Below are 20,500 nucleotides of genomic sequence, written 5' to 3'. Positions count from 1 at the left end.
AGAAAAAGAAAGAAAGAGGGAACGCAAGCTTCTTATTGAATCCCTTGCCCAAGGTCTCACATTAGCAGATAGTATATCACTGATTCTGAAGGAAATGACACAACCCAGACACCTATAGGAGAAAGAGGACTATCCAGCCACTGACGAACATGCAGAGAGCAACGCTTCCTGGTTCCCACCTCTGTCACATGACGGCCTATTGCAGAATGCATATCCCAGTAACTGGGAGATTCCAAAAGAGTGACCATATGTCCCTGTGGCATAGACGTAGTTTACACCCAGTGTCCCATCTAAACAGATGTTCCTGTTTGGAGGATAGATTATATCCCTGTAATCCCTGAGATAGTCACTCTCTACACACAGGCAGCTCCAGAGACTTGTGACACACGGCCACCAGGTGGCGGCGTGGCATCGAGCACTGAACTTAAGCACCCGCTCTGGGCGAAGAAATCAGGAGTGCCCGGCCAAGCAGATACCAGTCTCAGATATTTACAGGCACCTGCTAAGGCTGCTAGTACCAGTGGGGTCAGCTCCAAATTCAGAAAGATATTTATTTGCAGAATGGAACAGAATTGGTCAAGGAGGGAACAGCTGGGAATGTCAGGGTTCAGAGACACTAAGCTGGGACCTTTGGGCTTCCGTTGACATCCGCCCCTCCAGTTGTGGTTACCCTGAGCTCTCCTCACTCCAGGCACTAATCATGGCCTTTGGGGCATTTCGAGATTATTCCACATGAGTGATTAGTCTTATATCACCAACAGGCTTGTGTGGCCTGTGCTGCTTGGTGGACAGATCAGAAACACTTGGGAGCCTGGGGCAGGCTAAAAATTTGGCCCCCTTCCAAATTGATAATCAAATATGTCTAATTTCAACTGAGTGAGGATAGCAAGACGCCATTTTCTCATTAATAAAAGTCATAACCCCCTTTCTTTTTTTTTTTCTTTTTTCTTTTGGAGACGGAGTTTCACTCTTGTTGCCCAGGCTGGAGTGCAATGGAGCAGTCTCAGCTCACCACAACCTCTGCCTTCCGGATTCAAGCCATTCTCCTGTCTCAGCCTCCTGAGTAGCTGGGATTACAGGCATGCATCACCACATCTGGCTAATTTTGTATTTTTAGTAGAAACGGGGTTTCTCCACATTGGTCAGGCTGGTCTTGAACTCCCGACCTCAGGTGATCCACCCACCTCGGCCTCCCAAAGTGCTGGGATTACAGGCATGAGCCACCGGGCCCGGCCATAACCCCCTTTCTTCATGTTCAAAATGGAGATGTATTACACACACCAACAGGACTCTAATGGATTTGGAATGCTCTTTCCTGATTCTTCCTCGACTCATAACTGAGGAGCATTGCTCACCCTCTCCCTCATTTGTAAATAGCAGAAGTTACCATAGAAGCAATAACAAGTCTCATTCTAGATTTATTTATCGCTTGTTTTCAGGCGTTTGTGGTTGCAGCAAGAGTCTCACTTGGCTGCTGAGGCTGGTGTGCAGTGATGAGATCATAGCTCACCACAGCCTCAAACTCCCAGGCTCAAGTAATCCTCCAGTCTCAGCCTCCCAAGTAGCTGGGACTACAGGTGGACAACTTTTTAGGAGATATTTTTTTAAGGCTTGCAAATGCCTTCTTGGTAAACAGTCCTTTGCAGTGCATTAATTGGTTTCAGAATTCAGGCTGCCCAGCCACTCTCACTGCAGGGGCTGCCAGCAGGCTGGTCTCAGACCTAGGCTGGCCAGTAGATGCAGCAACTTGCAATGCACATTGCAGAAATACCCCCACAGAGGTAGGCTTGTGCTGGGGAGGAGTAGTTTTTCTTTCTACTTAGGGGTATTGTCTATTTTGGCAAAAGGGACACCAATTTCATTTCCACGAGCTATGTGAGAACCTGCAGGTGGAAACCTGAATTAACATGCAGCAGATTTCTGATGAATTTCTGTGGTGTTTCGGTGTTCCTCTGATTAGTGTATCGGGAAACTGCCCACCTGGCCAACTCATCAATCCCCTTTAACTGGCCTCCTCCAGGAAATCCTCCTTGACATTCTCTCACCCTTGGGAGCAGATGGGGCTGATAGGGTTTCAGCTGGCAAAACCCTATCAGATTCACCACTGCACCTAGCTTGCCTTACTGGGCTATCTGTATATAGACTCAATCTTATCTCTCCAGCTGGACTCAACACAGTTTGGAGGACGGCGTCTGCATCTTACACTTTTTTGTGGTCCCTATGATACCCAGCATACGCCAGGCAACAAAGGAAGTCTATTCGAATCAATTCTTACTTGTTGACTGATACCAAATCCTTTTAGAGAGTACTCAGGAACCAATTCCTTGAACAAACTCCTAAGTATGGACCTGACGTCCCCCTAACACTCATCATACCTTGCCCACTGATTCTTTTGCATTCTTTATTTCAAGAAAAAGTGGGAATTCTTAACTCTGATTCTCTAGAAATTCCCACCACAATGTGAACTTGTCCTCATCCAGAAAGTAATTTTACATAATCATAACAACTAGAACATGGTAATGTTAGAATTCTCTCCAGGAATCGTTACCGGAAGTTTTGCCCCCTTGATGTTTGTTTCATGACCATTCATCTGACAATTATTTATTGAACAACTACCAAGCACAGACAGTCCTCAACTTAAGCTGGTTCAACTTGGGACTTTTCAACCTTATGGTGGGTTTATTGGGATGTAACCCCATCATAAGCTGAGGAACACCTGTACTGCTTTGGGTTTGGGGAATATAGGAACGAACAAAATGGGGGCGGAACCTGTCATAGGGAACTGACATTCTAGTCAGTGGGAAATGGACAAGTGAGCTATATTAACATATTGTGACTAAAGAACAAGGAAAAGCTCATCCATCCAAACTGCCTCTGATGAAGCAATAGTGCTATGATGGGCATTGTCCTTACCAATCATATTTGCCCCAGAAAAGGGTGCAAAAATGACAGTAAGACTTTCCCCCTTGAGATAGACATCTGCTTGTTAGTAAATAATTTCTGTACCAGTTGCTATGTCACAAACCACCCCAAAACTTTCTGGTGTAAAACAATCGTATTATCATGCTCATAGATTTTATAGCCCAGAACTTGGACAAAGCAGAGCAGGGAAAGGTAATCTCTGCTCTGTGGTCTGGAACCTCTGCTGGGAAGAATCCAAGTTGGGAGTGATGTTATGAGTTGGACCTAGAATTATCTGGAAGCATCTTCACTCATGCCTGGCAGATGATGCAGGCTCTCAGCCAGGACCTCAGCTGGGCTGTGAGCTACAACACCTTCACAGGCCTCTCCATGTGGGATGATTGGGACTTCCTCACAACATGGTGGCTGAGTTCCAAGAGCTAGCATCCTGTCTACGAAAGCCAGATAGAAGCTCATAGCATTCTATGATCTAGCCTCAGATGTCACATGGCAGGCTGAGTGTGCAGTGGCTCATGCCAATCTTGGCATTTTGGGAGGCTGAGGCAGGAGGATGGCTTGAGGCCGGGAGTTCTAGATCAGCTTGGGTAATATAGCAGGACCCTCTGCAAAAAAAAAAAAAAAAAAAAAAAAAAAAAATTGTAATTATCAGGTGTGGTGGTGTACACCTATAGTCCCAGTTACTCAGGAGGCTAAGGCAGGAGGATTGCTTGAGCCCAGGACTTTGAGGCTACAGTGAGCTATGATAACACTGGGCTGGGCAACAGAGTAAGACTCTGTCTCTGAAAATAAAATGAAGAAGTCCCATGGCAACAGTCCTGCCATACTTGGCCAGGGCAATTACACAGATCATGCAGGTTTGAAGTTGAGGGGGATGTAGACCCCACTACTGGAGGGAAGAGGGCATCTAGGTCACATGGTAAGAAAAGCATATGGATAGGAGATACAGTTGAGGCCAACTTGGGAAAGCGCAGCGTCCTACCCCACCTGTGTCTAATTTCCAAACAAGCGAGGTATCTAGATCTACCCAGCGTCATCTTGAAAGCAGAGAGCGAAAGCCACTCAAGCAGAAGATATTATCTGGGTGTTGTATAATCTTTGGTTTAAAGCAGAGAATAAAAGAGCAGCAGAATAACACTTCAGTTGATCAGCCCTGCCCTGTAGGGAAGGTATTTGTAATGATCTGAAATTTCTGGCTTATTTTCAAAGAATACAAAAACTAGGCCTAGGCTAGAGAGGAGGCTCATTCTTGATTTAGGTCAAGTGCCTAAAACACAGAGGCAGAGCAGCGTGGGTGAAACTGTCCACACTTTGGAAGCAGAGTGCTAGATTTAAACCCTCACCGTGCACTTACCAGCTGCCTATCCCTGGGCAAATTTCTCCACCTCTGAAAAATAGAGCAGCCATGCTAACTTCCTCAGTTGCTGTGAGAATTAAATGCGGGTAATATCTGCCAAAACTTTTGTAGCTACACTGGAAAGAATCTCGATCATTTAAACCACCAGTGGAACTGATCCATTTTTATGATGTTTAATTCACCGCAATAAAATCAAGACTGCTGACCGTTCTCGTGTCCTGAAAACTTACCATAAGTGACGTACTTTTCAATTGGTAAACATGGAAATGGGCCTTTTTGGGGGAGTGATCTGCTTGTTTCTACAATTGCCCTTTGGGAGAACACGCCATGGCATTTGAGATCCAGAAGAATGAGGCTTATTGATCCAGTGGGGTCCAGGAGCTGCTCCGTCCTTGGGGGGTTCATGTTCTGTCTCCTCCATGAGAACAGAGAAGAGAGACTGTTGACTCAGGGGAGGGCTCATCTCACCAACCTAGCATCATATGAACCCACTGAATCAGATTTGTGGCCAGTTTTGGTCACCACTAGAGTGTCAGAGAAACTCAGTGGTAGAGAAAGCAGAGATTTTCCCTACCACATGGTCAAGAGGAACCGAGGAACCAAGAAGCCAGAAACCAAGCTGATCATGCTTCAGCGAAGGTCTCTCATAATTTGCTCCTGGTACGCTCCTCCTTGGTCACCAAGGTCTCCAGGGGTTGCCATCAAGATAAAGCCGCCATATTGATTAGAAGGGATGACCATCACTTAAGCAGATCTCGCACTGTGTAAGGGCCAAAGCTTTAGAGGAAATGAGAGAATAGGGAGAAGTGAACAGAGAGGAAGCCAAATATTAGAGGAAATGAGAGAATAGGAATACGTGAACAGAGAAGAAAGGAGGGGAAGTGACTCACTGTGAAACTCTGTGCTTATCCAGGTCTTAGGAACTGAGAGTCCACGTGCGGGGGTGTAAGTATGAGTGCCTACCCATCCGTCTGTCCGTCTTGTCTAAGCTCTTCTTCCATACACAGGGATGAAGCCCGCAGCTTTCACCCACTGGCAACATACGCACAGGGCCTGTAGCTCTCCCATCTCAATGCAGCTCCATGAAGCTGAGATGACTCACAGCCAGGGAATAGGGGCCAGATTCTGAGTTGAGAAGTCCTGAGTTCAAGTCCTGTGACTTAACATTTGGGCAACATTCAGCAAGTCATATAGCCCCTCCGAGATGCCATCTCCTCACCTGTAAAATAGGGGAATTCATTCTTGCTCAGCCTTCTCAAAGGATAATTTTCAGATTCAGGTGTTTATGATCTGTGCCCCCAAGATGCTGTAAGTTCCAGTAAGGCAGGGACCACCATCGCCCTCTTCCCTGTCGTACCTCTTCATGACGCCTGCCATGAAGTAAACATTCAAAAACGACTTGGTGAATAAACAAAACAGTATGACGAACTCAGCCCCTGCCCTAGACAGAAGGCAAAGAAGGAATGCTCTTCTTGTATTGCTCATTCCTTCCACCAGATGCTGCTCCGTAAAGTGTGGTCTGTGGACCAGTAGCAGCGGCATCACCTGACAGCTTGTTAGAAATGCAGGCCAGGCACGGTGGCTCACGCCTGTAATCCCAGCATTTTGGGAGGCCAAGGTGGGAGGATCACCTGAGGTCAGGAGTTCCAGACCAACCTGGCCAACATGGTGAAATCCAGTCTCTACTGAAAATACAAAAAAAAAAAAATTAACTGGTCGTGGTGGCGAGTGCCTGTAGTCCCAGCTACTTGGGAGGCTGAGGCAGGATAATCGCTTGAACCCAGGAGGCAGAGGTTGCAGTGAGCCAAGATGGTGCCACTGCACTCCAGCCTGGGCAACAGAGTGAGACTCCATCTCAAAAAAAAAAAAAAGAAAGAAAGAAAAGAAAAGAAATGCAAATTCAGGCCAAGTGTGCTGGCTCATGGCTATAATCCCAACACGTTGGAAGGCCAAGGAGGGTAGATCACCTGAGGTCAGGAATTTGAGCCCAGCCTGACCAACATGGTAAAACCCTGTCTCTACCAAAAATACAAAAATTAGCTAGGCCTGGTGGTATGCACCTGTAGTTCCAGCTACTTGGGAGGCTGAGGCAGGAGAATTAAATATGGGAGGCAGAGGTTGCAGTGAGCCGAGATCACACCACGGCAGTCCAGCCTGGGTGACAGAGCAAGACTCCATCTCAAAAAAAAAAAAAAAGAGAGAGAGAGATACAAATTCATGAATCTTAATTTTGGGCGGGCAGGGGTGGTCAGAGCCCAGGAATCTGTGTTTTAACACAACACCCTCCATGATCCCGACACTCACTGAAGTTTGAAAAGCATTGCTGCTGGACATGACACACTGGGTGAGGTTGGAATGGGGTATGAGATGCCATGCTCCCTTCCTGAGTTAGCTACTTCCTACCTGTTCAGGTGTTCATTACCCACCCCTTCCTTGGCCTGCCTTGGAGCAGGAAAAATGCTGTGGAGGCTGGCAGGGGCCTGAGGAGGGAGAGGAGGTCTTGCCTCCTCCTCCCCGTCTCCACGGTGACCTGGGGTAGCAGGTCTGGCCTCTTCCTGTTTCAGCAGAACCCGCAGATGCTGTGAGAGGATCGGGAGATAAGCTCTGCCCTCCTCAGACCTAAGCAGGGGAAAATACACAAGAACTTTGCAAAGTGGGCCCTTCCCAGGCCAGGAGTTTCTCTGCACCCTGGCAATGCCCTGTGGGGGCAGCTGGGAGGTCTCAAGCCAGGGTCCCAAGTACTATTCCATCCTCCCCCATCCCTTGGCCCCTCTACTGAGATCTCTTCCCCACTCCTCTCAAGGATCTGAAACTGATAGTGAGCTGTTGGGAGCACACAGCAAAGATGAGCCTCTGAGATAAGCATGCATGACAAGAACTCACACGACTACCCTGGTCCTGTTCCATATTCTCAGTGGGACCTGATTCAAGGTACCCAGAAGCAGCTCCTCACATGTGCAAAAGATAAATGGGGGCAAGTGCCAAAGGAGGAGAGCTGGGCTCCCAGAGAGGTAAAAACAAAATGCAACAGAGACAGACGAAAAATCCTGCACCATCCAAAAAAGCCAACCGTTCATGTCCAAGATCAGAGCAAGGGGGTGCAGGGAGCAGGGAAGCGTGACAGCCATGGGAACCGGACTGAGAGTTTCCATCAGATTCCACGGAATGGCTTGAATGCAATCTTGGCCACACTGATATGGATCATGGCGTAGGAAGGTGACAAATCTACTCAGCCATCCATGGGGACGGTCAACCTTGGACCCCACATTCTGGAAGCATTGTAGAGAACTGGTGTCTTTTCCAAAGATTTATCACGTCATGGGAGGAACAGCTGGAGGAACAGGACATGATTAACCTGGATAAAAGACAATTCTGGAAAAGCTACAAGAAAACTGACTTCAAATACTTAATAGAGCTCTTAAGCAGAAGACAGAGCCACTGGATCCGTGCTGCACAGTGAAGATTCGCGAGGCCCAGTCACACCTCTGCCATCTGGGTTCTGCCTTCACTCCTGCCATGCTCAGCAATATCCTGGTTGCCAATGACATCCCAGACTGAGGCAGTCCCATGTCCCAGTCCCAGGCCTGGTGCAGGTGGAGGTTAAGGGCTTAGAGTCAAGAAGCCCTGAGCTCTAGACCTCACCCTGTGCCCTCTCCTTCTGTCACCCTGGCCCCAAATCGCAGCCTCTCTGCAACTCGGATTTCCTGATCAGTAAAATGGGGATGATCACCCCAGCCCTGTAAGGTCCTAATAAGGATCCAGTCACTCAACAAACACATATCGAGCACCGTGCTCCTGCTGAAAATCACCTCCTGGCCAGGCACAAGGGCTCACACCTGTAATCTCAGCACTTTAAGAGGATGAGACAGGCAGATCACTGGAGGCCAGGAGTTCTAGACCAGCCTGGCCGACATGGTAAAACCCCATCTCTACTAAAAATACAAAAATTAGCTGGGCGTTGTGGCAGGTGCCTGTAGTCCCAGCTACTCGGGGGACTGAGGCTGGAGAATCGCTTGAACCCAGAAGGTCCAGGTTGCAGTGAGCCCAAGATCATGCCACTGTACTCCAGCCTGGGTGACAGAGCAAGACTCTGCCGAAAGAAGAAAAGAAAAGAAGACAAGAAACTAAGGCACAGAGAGGCTGAGACACTTGTAAAGGTCACAGAGCAAATACTTGTTTGTGGTGAAGGCAAGATCCACACCTAGACTGTCTGACTCCAGAGCCACAACTCTTAACAGCAAATCTGCCTGTTACCCAGGCAAGGAAACAGGCATGGAAGGGCTAAGGTGCTTGCCCAAAATCAGGCAGCGACACATTCAGGAATCCAGGATTGTGGTTCCAGAGCTGGCACACTTAGCTGCCTTGCAGCTGCCCCCACGTGGGCCTTGCTCACCTGTTCCTCACACTGATCCTGGTCTGTGTGCCGGGAGGTGCTGGGTACCACCTGGCACACACCATCGTGCAGAATGTGCTGAATGAGCAATACCAGCTTATTTATGTAACCTGAGATCTGCTGACTGACAGAAACCAAGCACTGACAGATGCATGGACGATAAGGGCCAGGTGTTCTCCTCTGAGTCATTGACCTCCTGTCAGCCAAGGGATGCTGCAGTTGAGAGGGTTTGACAACCCCCGGATGTCAAGGACCTGCGTCCCCATGGCCCTTTGTTCAACACCAAGATCAGAGACGGGCAGGGAAATGGCCCCTGGAGGTCACCGGCTGCGCTAACTGAGCACTTACCATGTGCCAGGCCTCTTCTGGGTGCTCACGTGCTCCCAGTAATAACAACTGCAGCTGCCTCACAGGATTGTTGGGAGCAGCATTAGTAAATGGAATTGTACTTGCAGAGTGCTTGAAACAGTGCCTGGACCAATCACTGCTTGCCCCAGTGTTTCAGGCTGGGTTTCTCCAGAAGCCAACTCTGAATGAGGATTTAAGTACAATATTTGTCTGCTCTGAAAATGACCCCAGCAAGCATCTAGAACAAAGTGGGAAAGTAAGAGAGGAATAAAGCCCCTCAGTATCCTACCACCTGCAGGCAAGAAAACTGGGATGTAGAAAGCCGCAACGGCAGGCAAAGGAGCAGCCAGGCACAGTGGCTCACGCCTGTAATCCCAACACTTCGGGAGGCTGAGGCAGGAGGATCACTTGAGCCCAGGAGTTCAAGACCAGCCTGAGCAACACAGGGAGACTCTGTCTCTACAAAAAATAAAAATAGCCGGGCATGGTGGCGTGAGCCTGTGGTGCCAGCTACTCAGGAGGCTGAGGTGGGAGGATCCCTAGGGCCTGGGAGATCAAGGCTGCAGCAAATGGTGATTGTGCCACCACACTCCAGCCTGGGCAACAAAGCAAGACCCTATCTCAAATATAATAATTTTTTAAAGAAAGCAAAGGAGTGCAAGGAGATAAGATCCCAACAGTGACTCCCACACCAGGCTCTTCTAAAAATTTCAGGAGTGTCCTCAGGGATTCTGGACACCATGTATAAAGACAATGACAAACTGAGCTCAGGTGGGAGTAGGGGGTTCTGGGCCAGAGCCCACCTGATGCTGAGGTTGACAAAGTGTCTCCAAATGTTTGGGGGAAACCCAAAGGCCTCCTCTGAAAAACATCTCCCTCCCTCTGGTGAAAACCTGAGATCACCCTCTGAAGTATTTCAGGCAAGGCTAGGATGTGATCCAATCTGCACTGGAGCGTGATCCCTCCAGCTGGCATAAGAGCTTAGGAGGCAGGGCAAGCCTAGGGAGGCTGGAGCAGGGCAGAGGGACATACAGTCTCCTCCAGCACCCTGGCAATGCCTGCCAGGCATGGTTCTGAGTGTCGGATCATTGGGGTCTCCCGGCAGGGGCAGGGAATTTAAGGAAGTGAATGGAACTCACTCCTCTGAGAGTTGGGAGGTGGAAGAACTGGGCGAGGAAGTATCCAAGCTGCTTCTGCTGTGGACAGCTACACAGCAGGGGAGGGGCAGTGAGGCAGGCAAAGCCCCCCTGCAGGGGTCTCCTTGGCTCATGAACATGAGGAAGATGAAGGCACTCTGACCCCTGTATTCTTGGATAATTTCCCAGGCCCGCCCACAAGCCCCCAGCTGGAGAAACAATGGTTTCTAAAAGAAACTACTGGAATGTTGGACAGGGGCCCTGGGATATTCAAGGGCCAATCCCAGGCAGTTCCAAGAATAACCCAACTGGACCACTTCCAAGATGTTCTTCCTAAGAAGCATTCTGTAAGTAAATCAAAACTGCACTCCTGGGTCTCACATGAAGGTCCCCACAGCCCCGCACTCCCCAACCCCACAGTCCCCAGAGTCTTCTCTAGCTCCTGTGAGGTCCAGAAGGCAAAGCCTGCTCACTGGTGAGGTCCCAAAGTGCTTTGTAAGTAAAGTACATCTACAAGTGAATAGGAAGGGAAGGGAGGGGAGGCAGGTTCATGCACGGGCAAAAAACACTGTCTGGGCTGAAAGGAAGATCAGAGGTGATCCAACCTGTTTCTAGAACTGGGGTAGAAGAGGAGGGACTCGTGAGGGTATGCAGCTGGTTGAGGGCCCAGGTGAGCCACAGGACAAAGGGGGTGCATCTTATTGGTACCTCAACTTCACTCATAAACATTGAAAACGCTGAAAAGGTTGAGCCATAGATTTATACGGAAGCACAGGCCCAGAAAAGGCAAGAGTGAATGTTTAACACAAAAAAGACCCATCTTCCACCTCCAGGACCCCCAGATAGCATTCCCTCAGGCAGCTGGGAGGAGTACTCCGACGGATCATTTTGGATGCTCGAAGCTAGTGCAAAATGACCCATATTGCAGATGAGACAACAGGCCCAAATAAGGCAGGACCCTGACCAACTGCACGGGAGTTCACCACAAAACTTCCATGAGCCTTGCCTATGGGCTCCTCGGACCTTTTTTCAACCCTGTTCTTTACCGGAAATGGGTCTTCCCACTTTCCCTTTTCTATTTGCTCGCTCTTCTTTCCCAGGAAACTGTTTGCAAGAAAAGCAAACGCGAATTGAGGAAAAAGACTGGCTCATCAATCACGTATTAATGGCGCTCGTGCACATTGCGCATGAGCATGCTAAACCCCACCCCCAGTCCCCTACTCCACCCTTCACCAACATGGCCGCCTCAGCAACAGCCCGTCCTGCGCGTTACGGACGTAGCGACTCGTGACGTCATAGGAAGGCGCCGGTTGTCGGCGGGGGCTACACGTGTACAGGGGTTTGGAAACTTACCGGCTGAGCCATGGACACACCGCTAAGACGCAGTCGACGGCTGGAAGGCCTACGGCCCGAATGCTCCGAGAGCCTCACTTTAGTTTCGCGGGCGAGACGGGCCCTTGTGGAGTTCGAGTCGAACCCAGAAGAAACGAGGGAGCCCGGGTCTCCTCCAAGTGTGCAGCAAGCTGGCCTGGGCTCCCCCGAAAGGCCGCCGGAGACAAGCCCAGGATCACCCAGTCTGCAGCAGGGTGCAGGCTTGGAGTCCCCCCAAGGGCACCCAGAGCCAGGCCCAAGCTCCCCCCAGCGTCAGCAAGACCTACACCCGGAGTCGCCTCAAAGACAGCCGGAGTCCAGTCCTGAATCCCCACGATGTCAGCCGAAGCCAAGTGAAGAAGCGCCAGAGTGTTCTCAAGGCCAGGGAGTACTGGCCTCGGAGTTGGCCCAGAATAAGGAGGAGCTGACCCCGGGGTTCCCCCAGCATCAGCTACCGCCGGGCCCAGGATCACCAGAGCCTTACCCCGGTCAGCAAGCTCCAGGTCCGGAGCCCTCGCAGCCACTACTGGAGCTGACACCCGAGACACCTGGCTCCCCCCGGGGTCAGCACGAGCCGAGCAAGCCACCTCCAGCTGGAGAGACGGTGACAGGCGTCTTCGGGGCAAAGAAGCGAAAAGGTTCTTCATCTCAAGCCCCAGCGTCCAAAAAATTGAAGGAAGAGGAGCTTCCTGTAATCCCGAAGGGGAAGCCCAAATCGGGGCGAGTGTGGAAGGACCGCTCCAAGAAAAGGTGAAGTGGGGGACAGCATGGACAGGGGTGGGGTTCTCCATAGTGTTGGGAACCTGCCTTTCCCCTGCTGCAGCCTGGAGAACAGCCCCAGGGTTAGAGAGAGCTCACGTTAATGGGGGTGTCAGCAAACTGGTCATTACAGTCAGAATGTGGTAAAATGCCCTGGGATCCGGGGGCGGGTGGGACCAGGCCCTCAAAGATCAGTTTCTCTGATGCCTTTCCCCCTCAGGGTCCCTATGGGCGTCTCCCGTAGCACCTCAGTTGTATATTCGTTCTTCAGACATTTGCCGTTGTCTGCCCTCCAGTGAGGGAGGCAGAAGCAAGTAAACCAGCCCTTACTTGATCAGAGCAGTGAGGTCTTCAATATAATCTGCTAGTTATTTGCCTTTATGGTAAAAAGTATTACTGAGCACTGATTATATAGGACATGGTGCTAAGCACTTTAATAAGGATTTACCAGTCAACAACCTTTCAAACATGGAACAGCATGTACCATCACACTTACTCTGCGCATCTGCCCTGTGAAGCAGGTCGTGTTATTATTCCTGTTTTTCTGTGTGAGGAAACCGAGGCAAATTGAGCGGTCGGCACAGGACCTGAGCACAGATCTGATTCTAAAGCCTATGTGCAAAACCCTTTACCCAGTCGCAGTAGCTCCACCTTGAATTGAATTGCAACCTTCTTAAGGGCAGGCACGAGATCTTTCTTGTCTTTCTGTGCCAAGGGCATAGTAAACGCTCAATAAATGCTTGTTTAATGAAGGAACAAAGTGGCTCGTCTGAAGAAGGAAGAGTCTAGGCTGCCTCGAAGGAGAAGTGTGGGGTTCAATTCCAATTGGGGCTAATGGGAACCGCAGAGGAGAGGAGGGGATGCGTGCCTGTGAGGGGCCTTGAGGTAGGAGGGTGTTTAAGAAAGAAGCTGATTCTGGGCCAGGCTTTGTGCTAGACCCTTTTCTTGTACCCTTAAAACCCTAGGCAGTGACCATTATCCCCCCACCTCTCATTAAACAGAAGAAACTGAGGCTTTCAGGGTAATTTACTGCCAGTCTCCCATGAGAGAGAGACTTTGAAGCTAGAGTGACTGTCAATGTTGGAGAAGTGGATGATGGCACTACCCCTCCTGTCCCAGCAGGTCACAGTAGAATGGCAGGGCCACTGATGGCCATGTGGAACTGGAGGAGGCTGGTTCAGGTGGGAGGAGTGTGATGAGCAGGTTGAGCGGTGGAGCTTGGGGTCCTGGTACTCACACAGCAGGTGGGGAGATGGGCTTGCTGAGCTGGACAGGGCTGGGCCCACACACAGGTGGGGAGAAGGGAGGGACCCGCACAAGACACGGGATCAGCAGCTGGAGGAGAGTAGGAGGCCACAGATCACTTGACCAAGAAGTCCAGAGGGAGGGTGTGTGTACAGCTCCCTGCCCAACTGCAGACCCTTCCTGACTCACTATTGCTCGCTCAGAGCATGCACTCCAGCCTCCTTAATGAGGCCAACAGGCCCACCCTCCTCTCCACTCCATTACTGGAGCTTCCACACCGACGTCCCCTCCATGTTCCTCCCGTGTGTGACATTCCCTCCTTCCTCAGCGCCTTCACATGTGCAGTTCTGTCTGAAAGGCTCTTCCCTGGCCAATCCCCCACTCATGTTTCAGGGCTCAGCTCAAAAGTCACCTCCTCTGAAAAGCCTCTTTGGCCTGTCCAACCAGGGTTAAGTCCCCATGCTTTACGTTATCACTGCGCCCTGTGCTTCTCTTTTGTAACACCTCCGTTTGTGCAGATGCTTATTTATTTGTGTGATTCTTATTGACTGCCTGTTTTCCTTTAAACCAGAGGCTCCATGAGAGTGGGGACTTGCCTATCATCATGAGATCCCCCAGAGCCCAGCATGGGGTAGGCACTAAGCTGAGCAAGTGTATGAATGAGGACAGAGGTAGTTCATTCATTCTTCAACCAATTTGTTCAACATGGCTGTGAACAGAAAGTCCCTGCTCTCCTGAAGCAAACATTGTGGGAAACAGATAAACATAAGGACATAGATGCTACGTCAGTACTAAAGCCTTTAAAGAAAAATAAACCAGGCTGAGGACCAGAGAATAACAGGGAGGGCAGGGTATTGCCACAGTGCTCAGAGATGGCCTCGCGGAGGGAACCAGGGAGAGGTCTGGGGAAAGAGTATCCGGGCAAGAGGAAAGGGAAGTTCAGAGGCCTTGAGGCGGGAGCATCTTCCGTTTGGGAGGCATTCCAGAAATCCTGCTGCTGGAATGAGGGGGAGAAGGGGAAACAGTAGGAGGTGAGGTCAGAGAGACAGCGGGGCATGGTGACCCTTGCAGGGACGCTAGCTTTCTGAGCTTGGGAGCCATGGGAGCGTGTCAAGCAAAGCAATGAAATGACCTGCCTTGGGAGGTCAGTCTGGCTACTGAAAACAGACCTAGGTGGGCAGGAGGGAAGGCAGGGAAACCACAAGGAGGCTGTGGGAGGAGAACTACAACCGCTTCACAAGCTGCAGGCAGGTCTGTGGAGAAGGCCCAGCGGGGCCACTGAATGGATGTTTGGGGTCTTCGAGGAAGCAGCTTCGGTGGGTGGCGAGTGAGCCCAGAGACGAGTCAGAAGCAGTACCCGCTGCAGGGAGGAAGACAGCCGCAGCCGGGAAGGTGCATGTGGCGGGGAAGACCTGCCTGCAGCCCTGCCTTCATGCTCATGCCAGACGCCACCTTCTCCATAGTGCCCCTCAGGCATACTGGCTCCCTTCTCTGAGGAGGAGCATTTATTGAGCACCTATTATGTGTGTGTCGATTACATCTCCCACCACCCTTTGGGTTAGGAATGATTCTCATCTCCACTGGCGAGACTGCTGAGACTCAGAGGCTACTTGCTCAAGGTCACCTGGGTGGTAAGTGGTTGGACTTGGAACCCAGGCCTGAGTTCCTTCAATACCCAGGTGAACCGTTGATCTGCCTCGGTTCTGTACTGCGTCAGTACCTTAGCCAGCAGCCACGTGTGGCTGTGTACATTTACATCAAATAAAATGTAAGATTCAGTTTCTCTGTCAACACCAACCACATTCCCAGCGCCCAGCAGCCACCCATGACTAGTGGCTACCTTACTGGGCCGTGTCCATGTAGAATGCTCCCACCATCACAGAAAGTTCTGTGTGACAGCCCCGCTCTACAGAGATGCAGCGCCGTGTCATGGGGTGCTGTGTGTCTCCAGCCTCCCACCGCCTTGTCCCTTCAGGGTTCTCATACCCCAGCTTGAGAAGCCCAGCTTTACAGTTATGGGGGACGTCCCTGTGGCATCCCATTCTTAGTGCATAGGAGGCCAGGGCTTCAGTGGCAGGGTCTTGGGAAGGGGAGAAAGGAGATCAGGGAGCTGGGGCCAGGGGTTTGCAGGGCCAAGGGACACCAAAATCCTCCTCGAATCTTTAAAAGAGAAAGACCTAATGTCAGTATGTGGAGGCCACCAAGAGACTCTCATCTTGTTTTTACTTTTTTTTTTTTTTTTTTTTTTGAGACGGAGTCTCGCTCTTGTTACCCAGGCTGGAGTGCAATGGTGCCATCTCAGCTCACCGCAACCTCTGCCTCTCAGGTTCAAGCGATTCTCCTGCCTCAGCCTCCCGAGTAGCTGGGATTACAGGCATGTGCCACCATGCCCGGCTAATTTTGTATTTTTATTAGAGACGGGGTTTCTTCATGTTGGTCAGGCTGGTTTTGAACTCCTGACCTCAGGTGATCCGCCTGCCTCAGCCTCCCAAAGTGCTGGGATTACAGGCGTGAGGCACTGCACCTGGCTTACAGTGTGCATTCTTACAGAGATGAGCTTAGTTCTCCTGTAACTTTAAAATCATCATCGCTCTTAAGAAAATTCAGATTTCCCTGAGAGCCCTGATGTGCCCACTCCATCCATGTCCAACTGGGGGAAGAGATTATTATTATTATTTTTTTTTTGAGGCAGAGTGTTGCTCTGTCACCAGGCTGGAGTGCAGTGGCATGATCTCGGTTCACTGCAGCCTCCGCCTCCTAGGTTCAAGCAGTTGTGCTTCAGCCTCCCAAGTAGCTGGGATTACAGGCGTGCACCATCATACCCAGCTACTTTTTGTATTTTTAGTAGAAACTTTAGTAGGTTTTGCCATGTTGGCCAGGCTGGTCTCCAACTCCTGGGCTCATGTGATCCACACACCTTGGCCTCCCAAAGTGCTGTGATTACAGACGTGAGCCACCGCGCCTGGTCTTGGTGGGAAAGATTCTGAATCATTACCCAGAACTCCGACCACTCACACGACTCTGAAATGGGGTGGGCCACTTCCACTGGGTGAGCGCCCCACCTCCAGAGGCATTCACACCCTGGCCAAATGCACTTGGTGGAAGCAGCAGAACTTAACAGCAGGGGCCGCGTGGCCTGGACTCTGCAGTTGCTGGCAGGGTTCAAATCCTGACTGCCGCTTGGGACAAGGTGTCTTCAGGCAGCTTTTAACTTCTCCGCACCTTGGCTTGCTCCTCTGTAAGTGGAGAGGATAGGAGTACCCACCTCAGAGGCATGTAGACAAGGCTTGAGAAATGGCAGCCAGCACGATCGGGGTTCCTTCCCTCCACACGTTTCTGCAGACTTGGAGGGCTGCCTGTCAGGCCAGCAAGGAGGTGGTTCCACCTGGGCTCTGGGGAAGAAGGTTCAGAGCCTGCGGCCGAGAAGAGCCAGGGCGTGGGTGGCGCTTGCCCCACAGACCCTATAAGCACCCCCTTTCCCCCTTTCAGATTCTCCCAGATGCTCCAGGACAAGCCCCTGCGCACGTCGTGGCAGCGGAAGATGAAGGAGCGGCAGGAGAGGAAGCTGGCCAAGGACTTTGCCCGTCACCTGGAGGAGGAGAAGGAGAGGCGCCGCCAGGTGAGGGGCCAGCCAGGCTGAGGCTGGGCTCGGAGGGCCACACTGGTGTCTGCTGAGACAGACCTGAGGTGGGGGCTTCCATGCGTGCCTGTGGGAGGCCGACTTGGTTAAGAAACATTCTTGAATCTGAAGGTCCCAGGGAGGAAGGGTGCCTGGCCAGAATTAGAAGTGCAGTCCGTGGCCACGGGGCAGGGAGCCCAGGGGACCATCCAGGATAGTCTAGGCCTCTGAAAGAGCCTCAGAGACAGGGACGGAAGACCAGAAGCAGGCCTAGGGGAGAAGCCCAGGGGGAAGCCCCGGGTGGTAGGTGGTCAGTGAGATGGCGTCAAGGTCCCTTTCCTGGGACTACTCATTTGGGAAGGACTTGCAGATTGGAAATCCACATCCCTGGTATGACTGCTGTCATTCTCCAAGAAGCAGCCCCGACACCAGCAACACACATGGCCCCCACGCCTTTCCTCCCCTTCTGTCCCCTGTCACTCATCCCAGAGCCAGGAAGCCCCTGTGAAGGGTCACAGCCTCACCCACATCTGCCAGGGACTTTTCAGGGTGGCGAAGAGGGCGTTTGGCAGACAGTATGCAGAGAAGGCGGGGTGGCATTGGTGGGCACCTGCCCCCAGGGCAGGCAGGCAGTGGGGGGCTCCTCCTCTACTCCTCTAATGACCCCAGGGCTAGAGGGGGAGCGCTGAACGGGATTCAGACAACTCACCCCTAGCCTGTGGTCCCAGCCTGACCACTGAGAAAAGGAGCCGGCCAGTCACTCAGTCACCCGCTCTAAGTCACCCCAGCTCAGCTTACAGCTTGCATCCTGGGAACGGTGTGTCTGCCACTATATGCTGAGGCCTTATCTCTCTTCCTGTGTGGCCCTGGCTCCCTCTTGAGCAAGACAGAGCTGCTGTCCCGCTTCTCACTGTCCACTGCAGAGGCTCCTGCCCAGCCCCCAGCCCAGACCTGCCCTGACCACAGGAGCCCAAGTCTCACTTCTCCTTTCCCCCCAGGGACCTAGGCCACCCCTGCTACTCCAGGTCATCAAAGCCACCAGAAACCCCTAACCATGCAGCAGACTTGGAGCCAGTGTCCCCACCCTGGCCCTACCAGGGGACACAGTCAGCATGACACAGTCCAAGAGCGCTGGCTGTGCCCTCCCAAGACAGACTCCATCTAGAGTCTCACTGTGCCCAAGGAGCTGGGGCTGCTCCGAGTCCGGCACATACATTTCCTCCCTTATCTCTCAAAACTATCTTATGAGGTAGATCCTGTGGTCATTGTCACTTTAAAGATGGAGAAGCTGAGGCACAGACTTAGCCAAGGTCACCAATTTAGGAAATAACAGGATCAAGATTCGAACCCAGGCCAGAGAGCTCCAGGGCGACTTCTGTGCAGCGCAGCCCCGCCCAGCCCCACACCTGCGAGGATCTCGGGGACCAGCCCTCACCCTAGCCTGGCTTTCTGCAGCAGCAGCACTTCAGGAGAAGAAGTGGAGACTGTCCAAGAGGGTGGGAATGGGGAAGGGCCAGCTCCCCTTTCTCTCTTGGCAGTTGATGAGAGTGGCATGAAGGGCCACTGTCTGCATGTGCGTGAATCTCCAGGTGGGCACTCCCCGTGTCTCAGCCCACCCAGGCCTCCTTGTCCTCAGCTGCCTGTCCCATTCCCACCTCCCAACATTCAGTCAGGAGCTCCTACCACAGCAGGCCCTGGCATGAGACCATGGCACAGGATAGCTCCCGTGGCCCTCCACCCACACCACCCACCTGGAGCCTGGCTTAGAGGGCCCTTTCCCTTCCTCCTGGGAATTCTGTCCGCTCCCACTCTTCTGGGGCCTGAGAGACCAGGGCCGCCTCTGCTTCCAGACTCAAATCCTCTTTCCCCCAAATGTTCCAGGAGAAGAAACAGCGCCGCGCTGAGAACCTGAAACGCCGCCTGGAGAATGAGCGGAAGGCAGAGATCGTCCAAGTGGTGAGTGTTTCGTTTTCCCCCACCATTCTGTCCCACTTGGGGGTGCAAACCAGGGCCTCGACCCCTGCTACGTGTGTCCCCACTGTCACGCTGCGATCCCACACCCTTGTGGGGTGGCCTTCCTCTCCCCTGGGAACTTGGACCAAGGCTGCAGCTGCACTAATGCCCTTCCCTCGCACCACCCCCAGATCCGGAACCCTGCGAAGCTCAAGCGGGCAAAGAAGAAGCAGCTGCGCTCCGTTGAGAAGCGGGACACCCTGGCCCTGCTGCAGAAGCAGCCACCCCCGCGGCCGGCAGCCGAGATCTGAGCTCAGGAAAGCCAAGGCCGTCCATGGCCAAGCACCATGCCAGACACAGCACCTCCGGCCGCTGCTCAGATGCCTCTGCTGGCTCCGGCACTCCAGCCCCATGGCTCCAAAACAGGAACCTCACCCCGACCCGGGGCTCCTGGGCCTTTGAAAGCTTGCAGGCAGGTCTATGTGGGACACAAGCCCAGAGGGGGCCTGGGACCTGGCAGAGATGTGGGCGAGAAGAGAATCAGCCCCTATTCCTCCTTCCTCCCCTTCTCCGAGTGCCTTCAAACCAAGAACAGTACGTTCTTCTGGTTCCTCAGTGAGCTGGTGACTGGCAGGTGGCTCCCCCAGTCATGTGTATATTGTTTCAGCATCCTGGGTCCATCCCAGGCCTGGAGGCTGGCAGTTGGGAATCCACCTTCCCCTACACCTTCCCAAAGACTGCTCTGGGCACCTCAGCACCCCACTGGCTCTGTCCCCAGCAAGCTGAATCCGGCTCCCCATTTTCAACACTGAAAGATTAAAAGGGGGAGGTTGCAGGGAACAGGGTTTTTCCCTAGCACCCCCTCTCCCAAACCAGATTCTGCAGAAGCCCCAGAGAATCTAACTCCTGTCCGTGCAGTCTACAGCACAAATATTTATTGAGTGCCTGTTGCATACCGGCACAGTCCTAGGCACCAGCAAATACATACAGTAGACCAAAGTCCCTGCCCTCGAGGTGCTTTCATTCTGATGGAGAGAAAACATAATAAACAAGCAAAATGTACCACATGTCAGATGGTGGAAGTGCTGTGAGGGGTAAGGGATGGGAGGGAGCATGGGCGAGTTGTCAACACGGGGTGGCTGTGCAGCCAGCTGGGCACCTCACTGTTTCCTTTGCTGAACACCTGCTGTGGGCCAGGCCTTCCATGACCCGGGCCTTTGGTGGCACAAGAAACACAGGACCAAGATCCCCAGAGTTTCCCATCTGCTTCTTTCACTGACGTTTCATCCACCCTGCAACATTCATTGGCACCAACTCTGTCAGTCCTGGGCTGCAGAGCTACAACACAGCGGTCTCTCACCTCAAGTCCATGGCAGGCAGAGGAATGAGACGCGGTGCAG

The 20,500-nt window shown here is 52.1% G+C and overlaps 1 protein-coding gene and 1 long non-coding RNA gene across 3 annotated transcripts; one reads left to right on the top strand and one right to left on the bottom strand.

The window, feature by feature from the left end:
* Nucleotides 1–1,971: 1,971 nt before the first annotated feature.
* On the bottom strand, nucleotides 1,972–11,318 carry LOC105718600 (uncharacterized). 2 transcript variants are annotated; one of them, XR_010338396.1, is made up of 4 exons: nucleotides 11,200–11,318; nucleotides 5,167–5,495; nucleotides 4,507–4,691; nucleotides 1,972–3,524 (listed from the first exon to the last, which is right to left on the bottom strand). It is a non-coding gene; the product is annotated as an uncharacterized LOC105718600 (long non-coding RNA). The 2 variants fall into 2 exon arrangements; XR_001107796.2 differs by lacking the exon at nucleotides 1,972–3,524 and having other exon boundaries at nucleotides 4,336–4,691.
* A 122-nt stretch (nucleotides 11,319–11,440) lies between these two features.
* Nucleotides 11,441–20,167, top strand: CCDC86 (coiled-coil domain containing 86). The gene is made up of 4 exons (XM_012454342.2): nucleotides 11,441–12,274; nucleotides 17,018–17,147; nucleotides 19,029–19,103; nucleotides 19,292–20,167. The coding sequence occupies exons 1-4, from the start codon at nucleotides 11,517–11,519 to the stop codon at nucleotides 19,409–19,411; spliced, it is 1,083 nt and encodes a 360-aa protein (XP_012309765.1). The 5' UTR covers nucleotides 11,441–11,516; the 3' UTR covers nucleotides 19,412–20,167.
* Nucleotides 20,168–20,500: the final 333 nt, after the last annotated feature.

The sequence above is a fragment of the Aotus nancymaae genome, unplaced genomic scaffold (genome assembly GCF_030222135.1).
Source record: "Aotus nancymaae isolate 86718 unplaced genomic scaffold, 86718_ANA_hifiasm-v0.15.2.pri h1tg000059l, whole genome shotgun sequence".
Classification (NCBI taxonomy): Eukaryota; Metazoa; Chordata; class Mammalia; order Primates; family Aotidae; genus Aotus; species Aotus nancymaae.
The sequence above is the reverse complement of the archived record's forward strand: the minus strand, read 5'-3'. Positions and strand labels throughout refer to the sequence as shown.

Coding starts and splice junctions, on each gene's coding strand:
- CCDC86 (XM_012454342.2), top strand. CDS start 11,517: ATGGACACACCGCTAAGACGCAGTCGACGGCTGGAAGGCCTACGGCCC. Junction 17,148..19,028: donor AGAAGGAGAGGCGCCGCCAG/GTGAGGGGCCAG, acceptor CAAATGTTCCAG/GAGAAGAAACAGCGCCGCGC. Junction 19,104..19,291: donor AGGCAGAGATCGTCCAAGTG/GTGAGTGTTTCG, acceptor CACCACCCCCAG/ATCCGGAACCCTGCGAAGCT.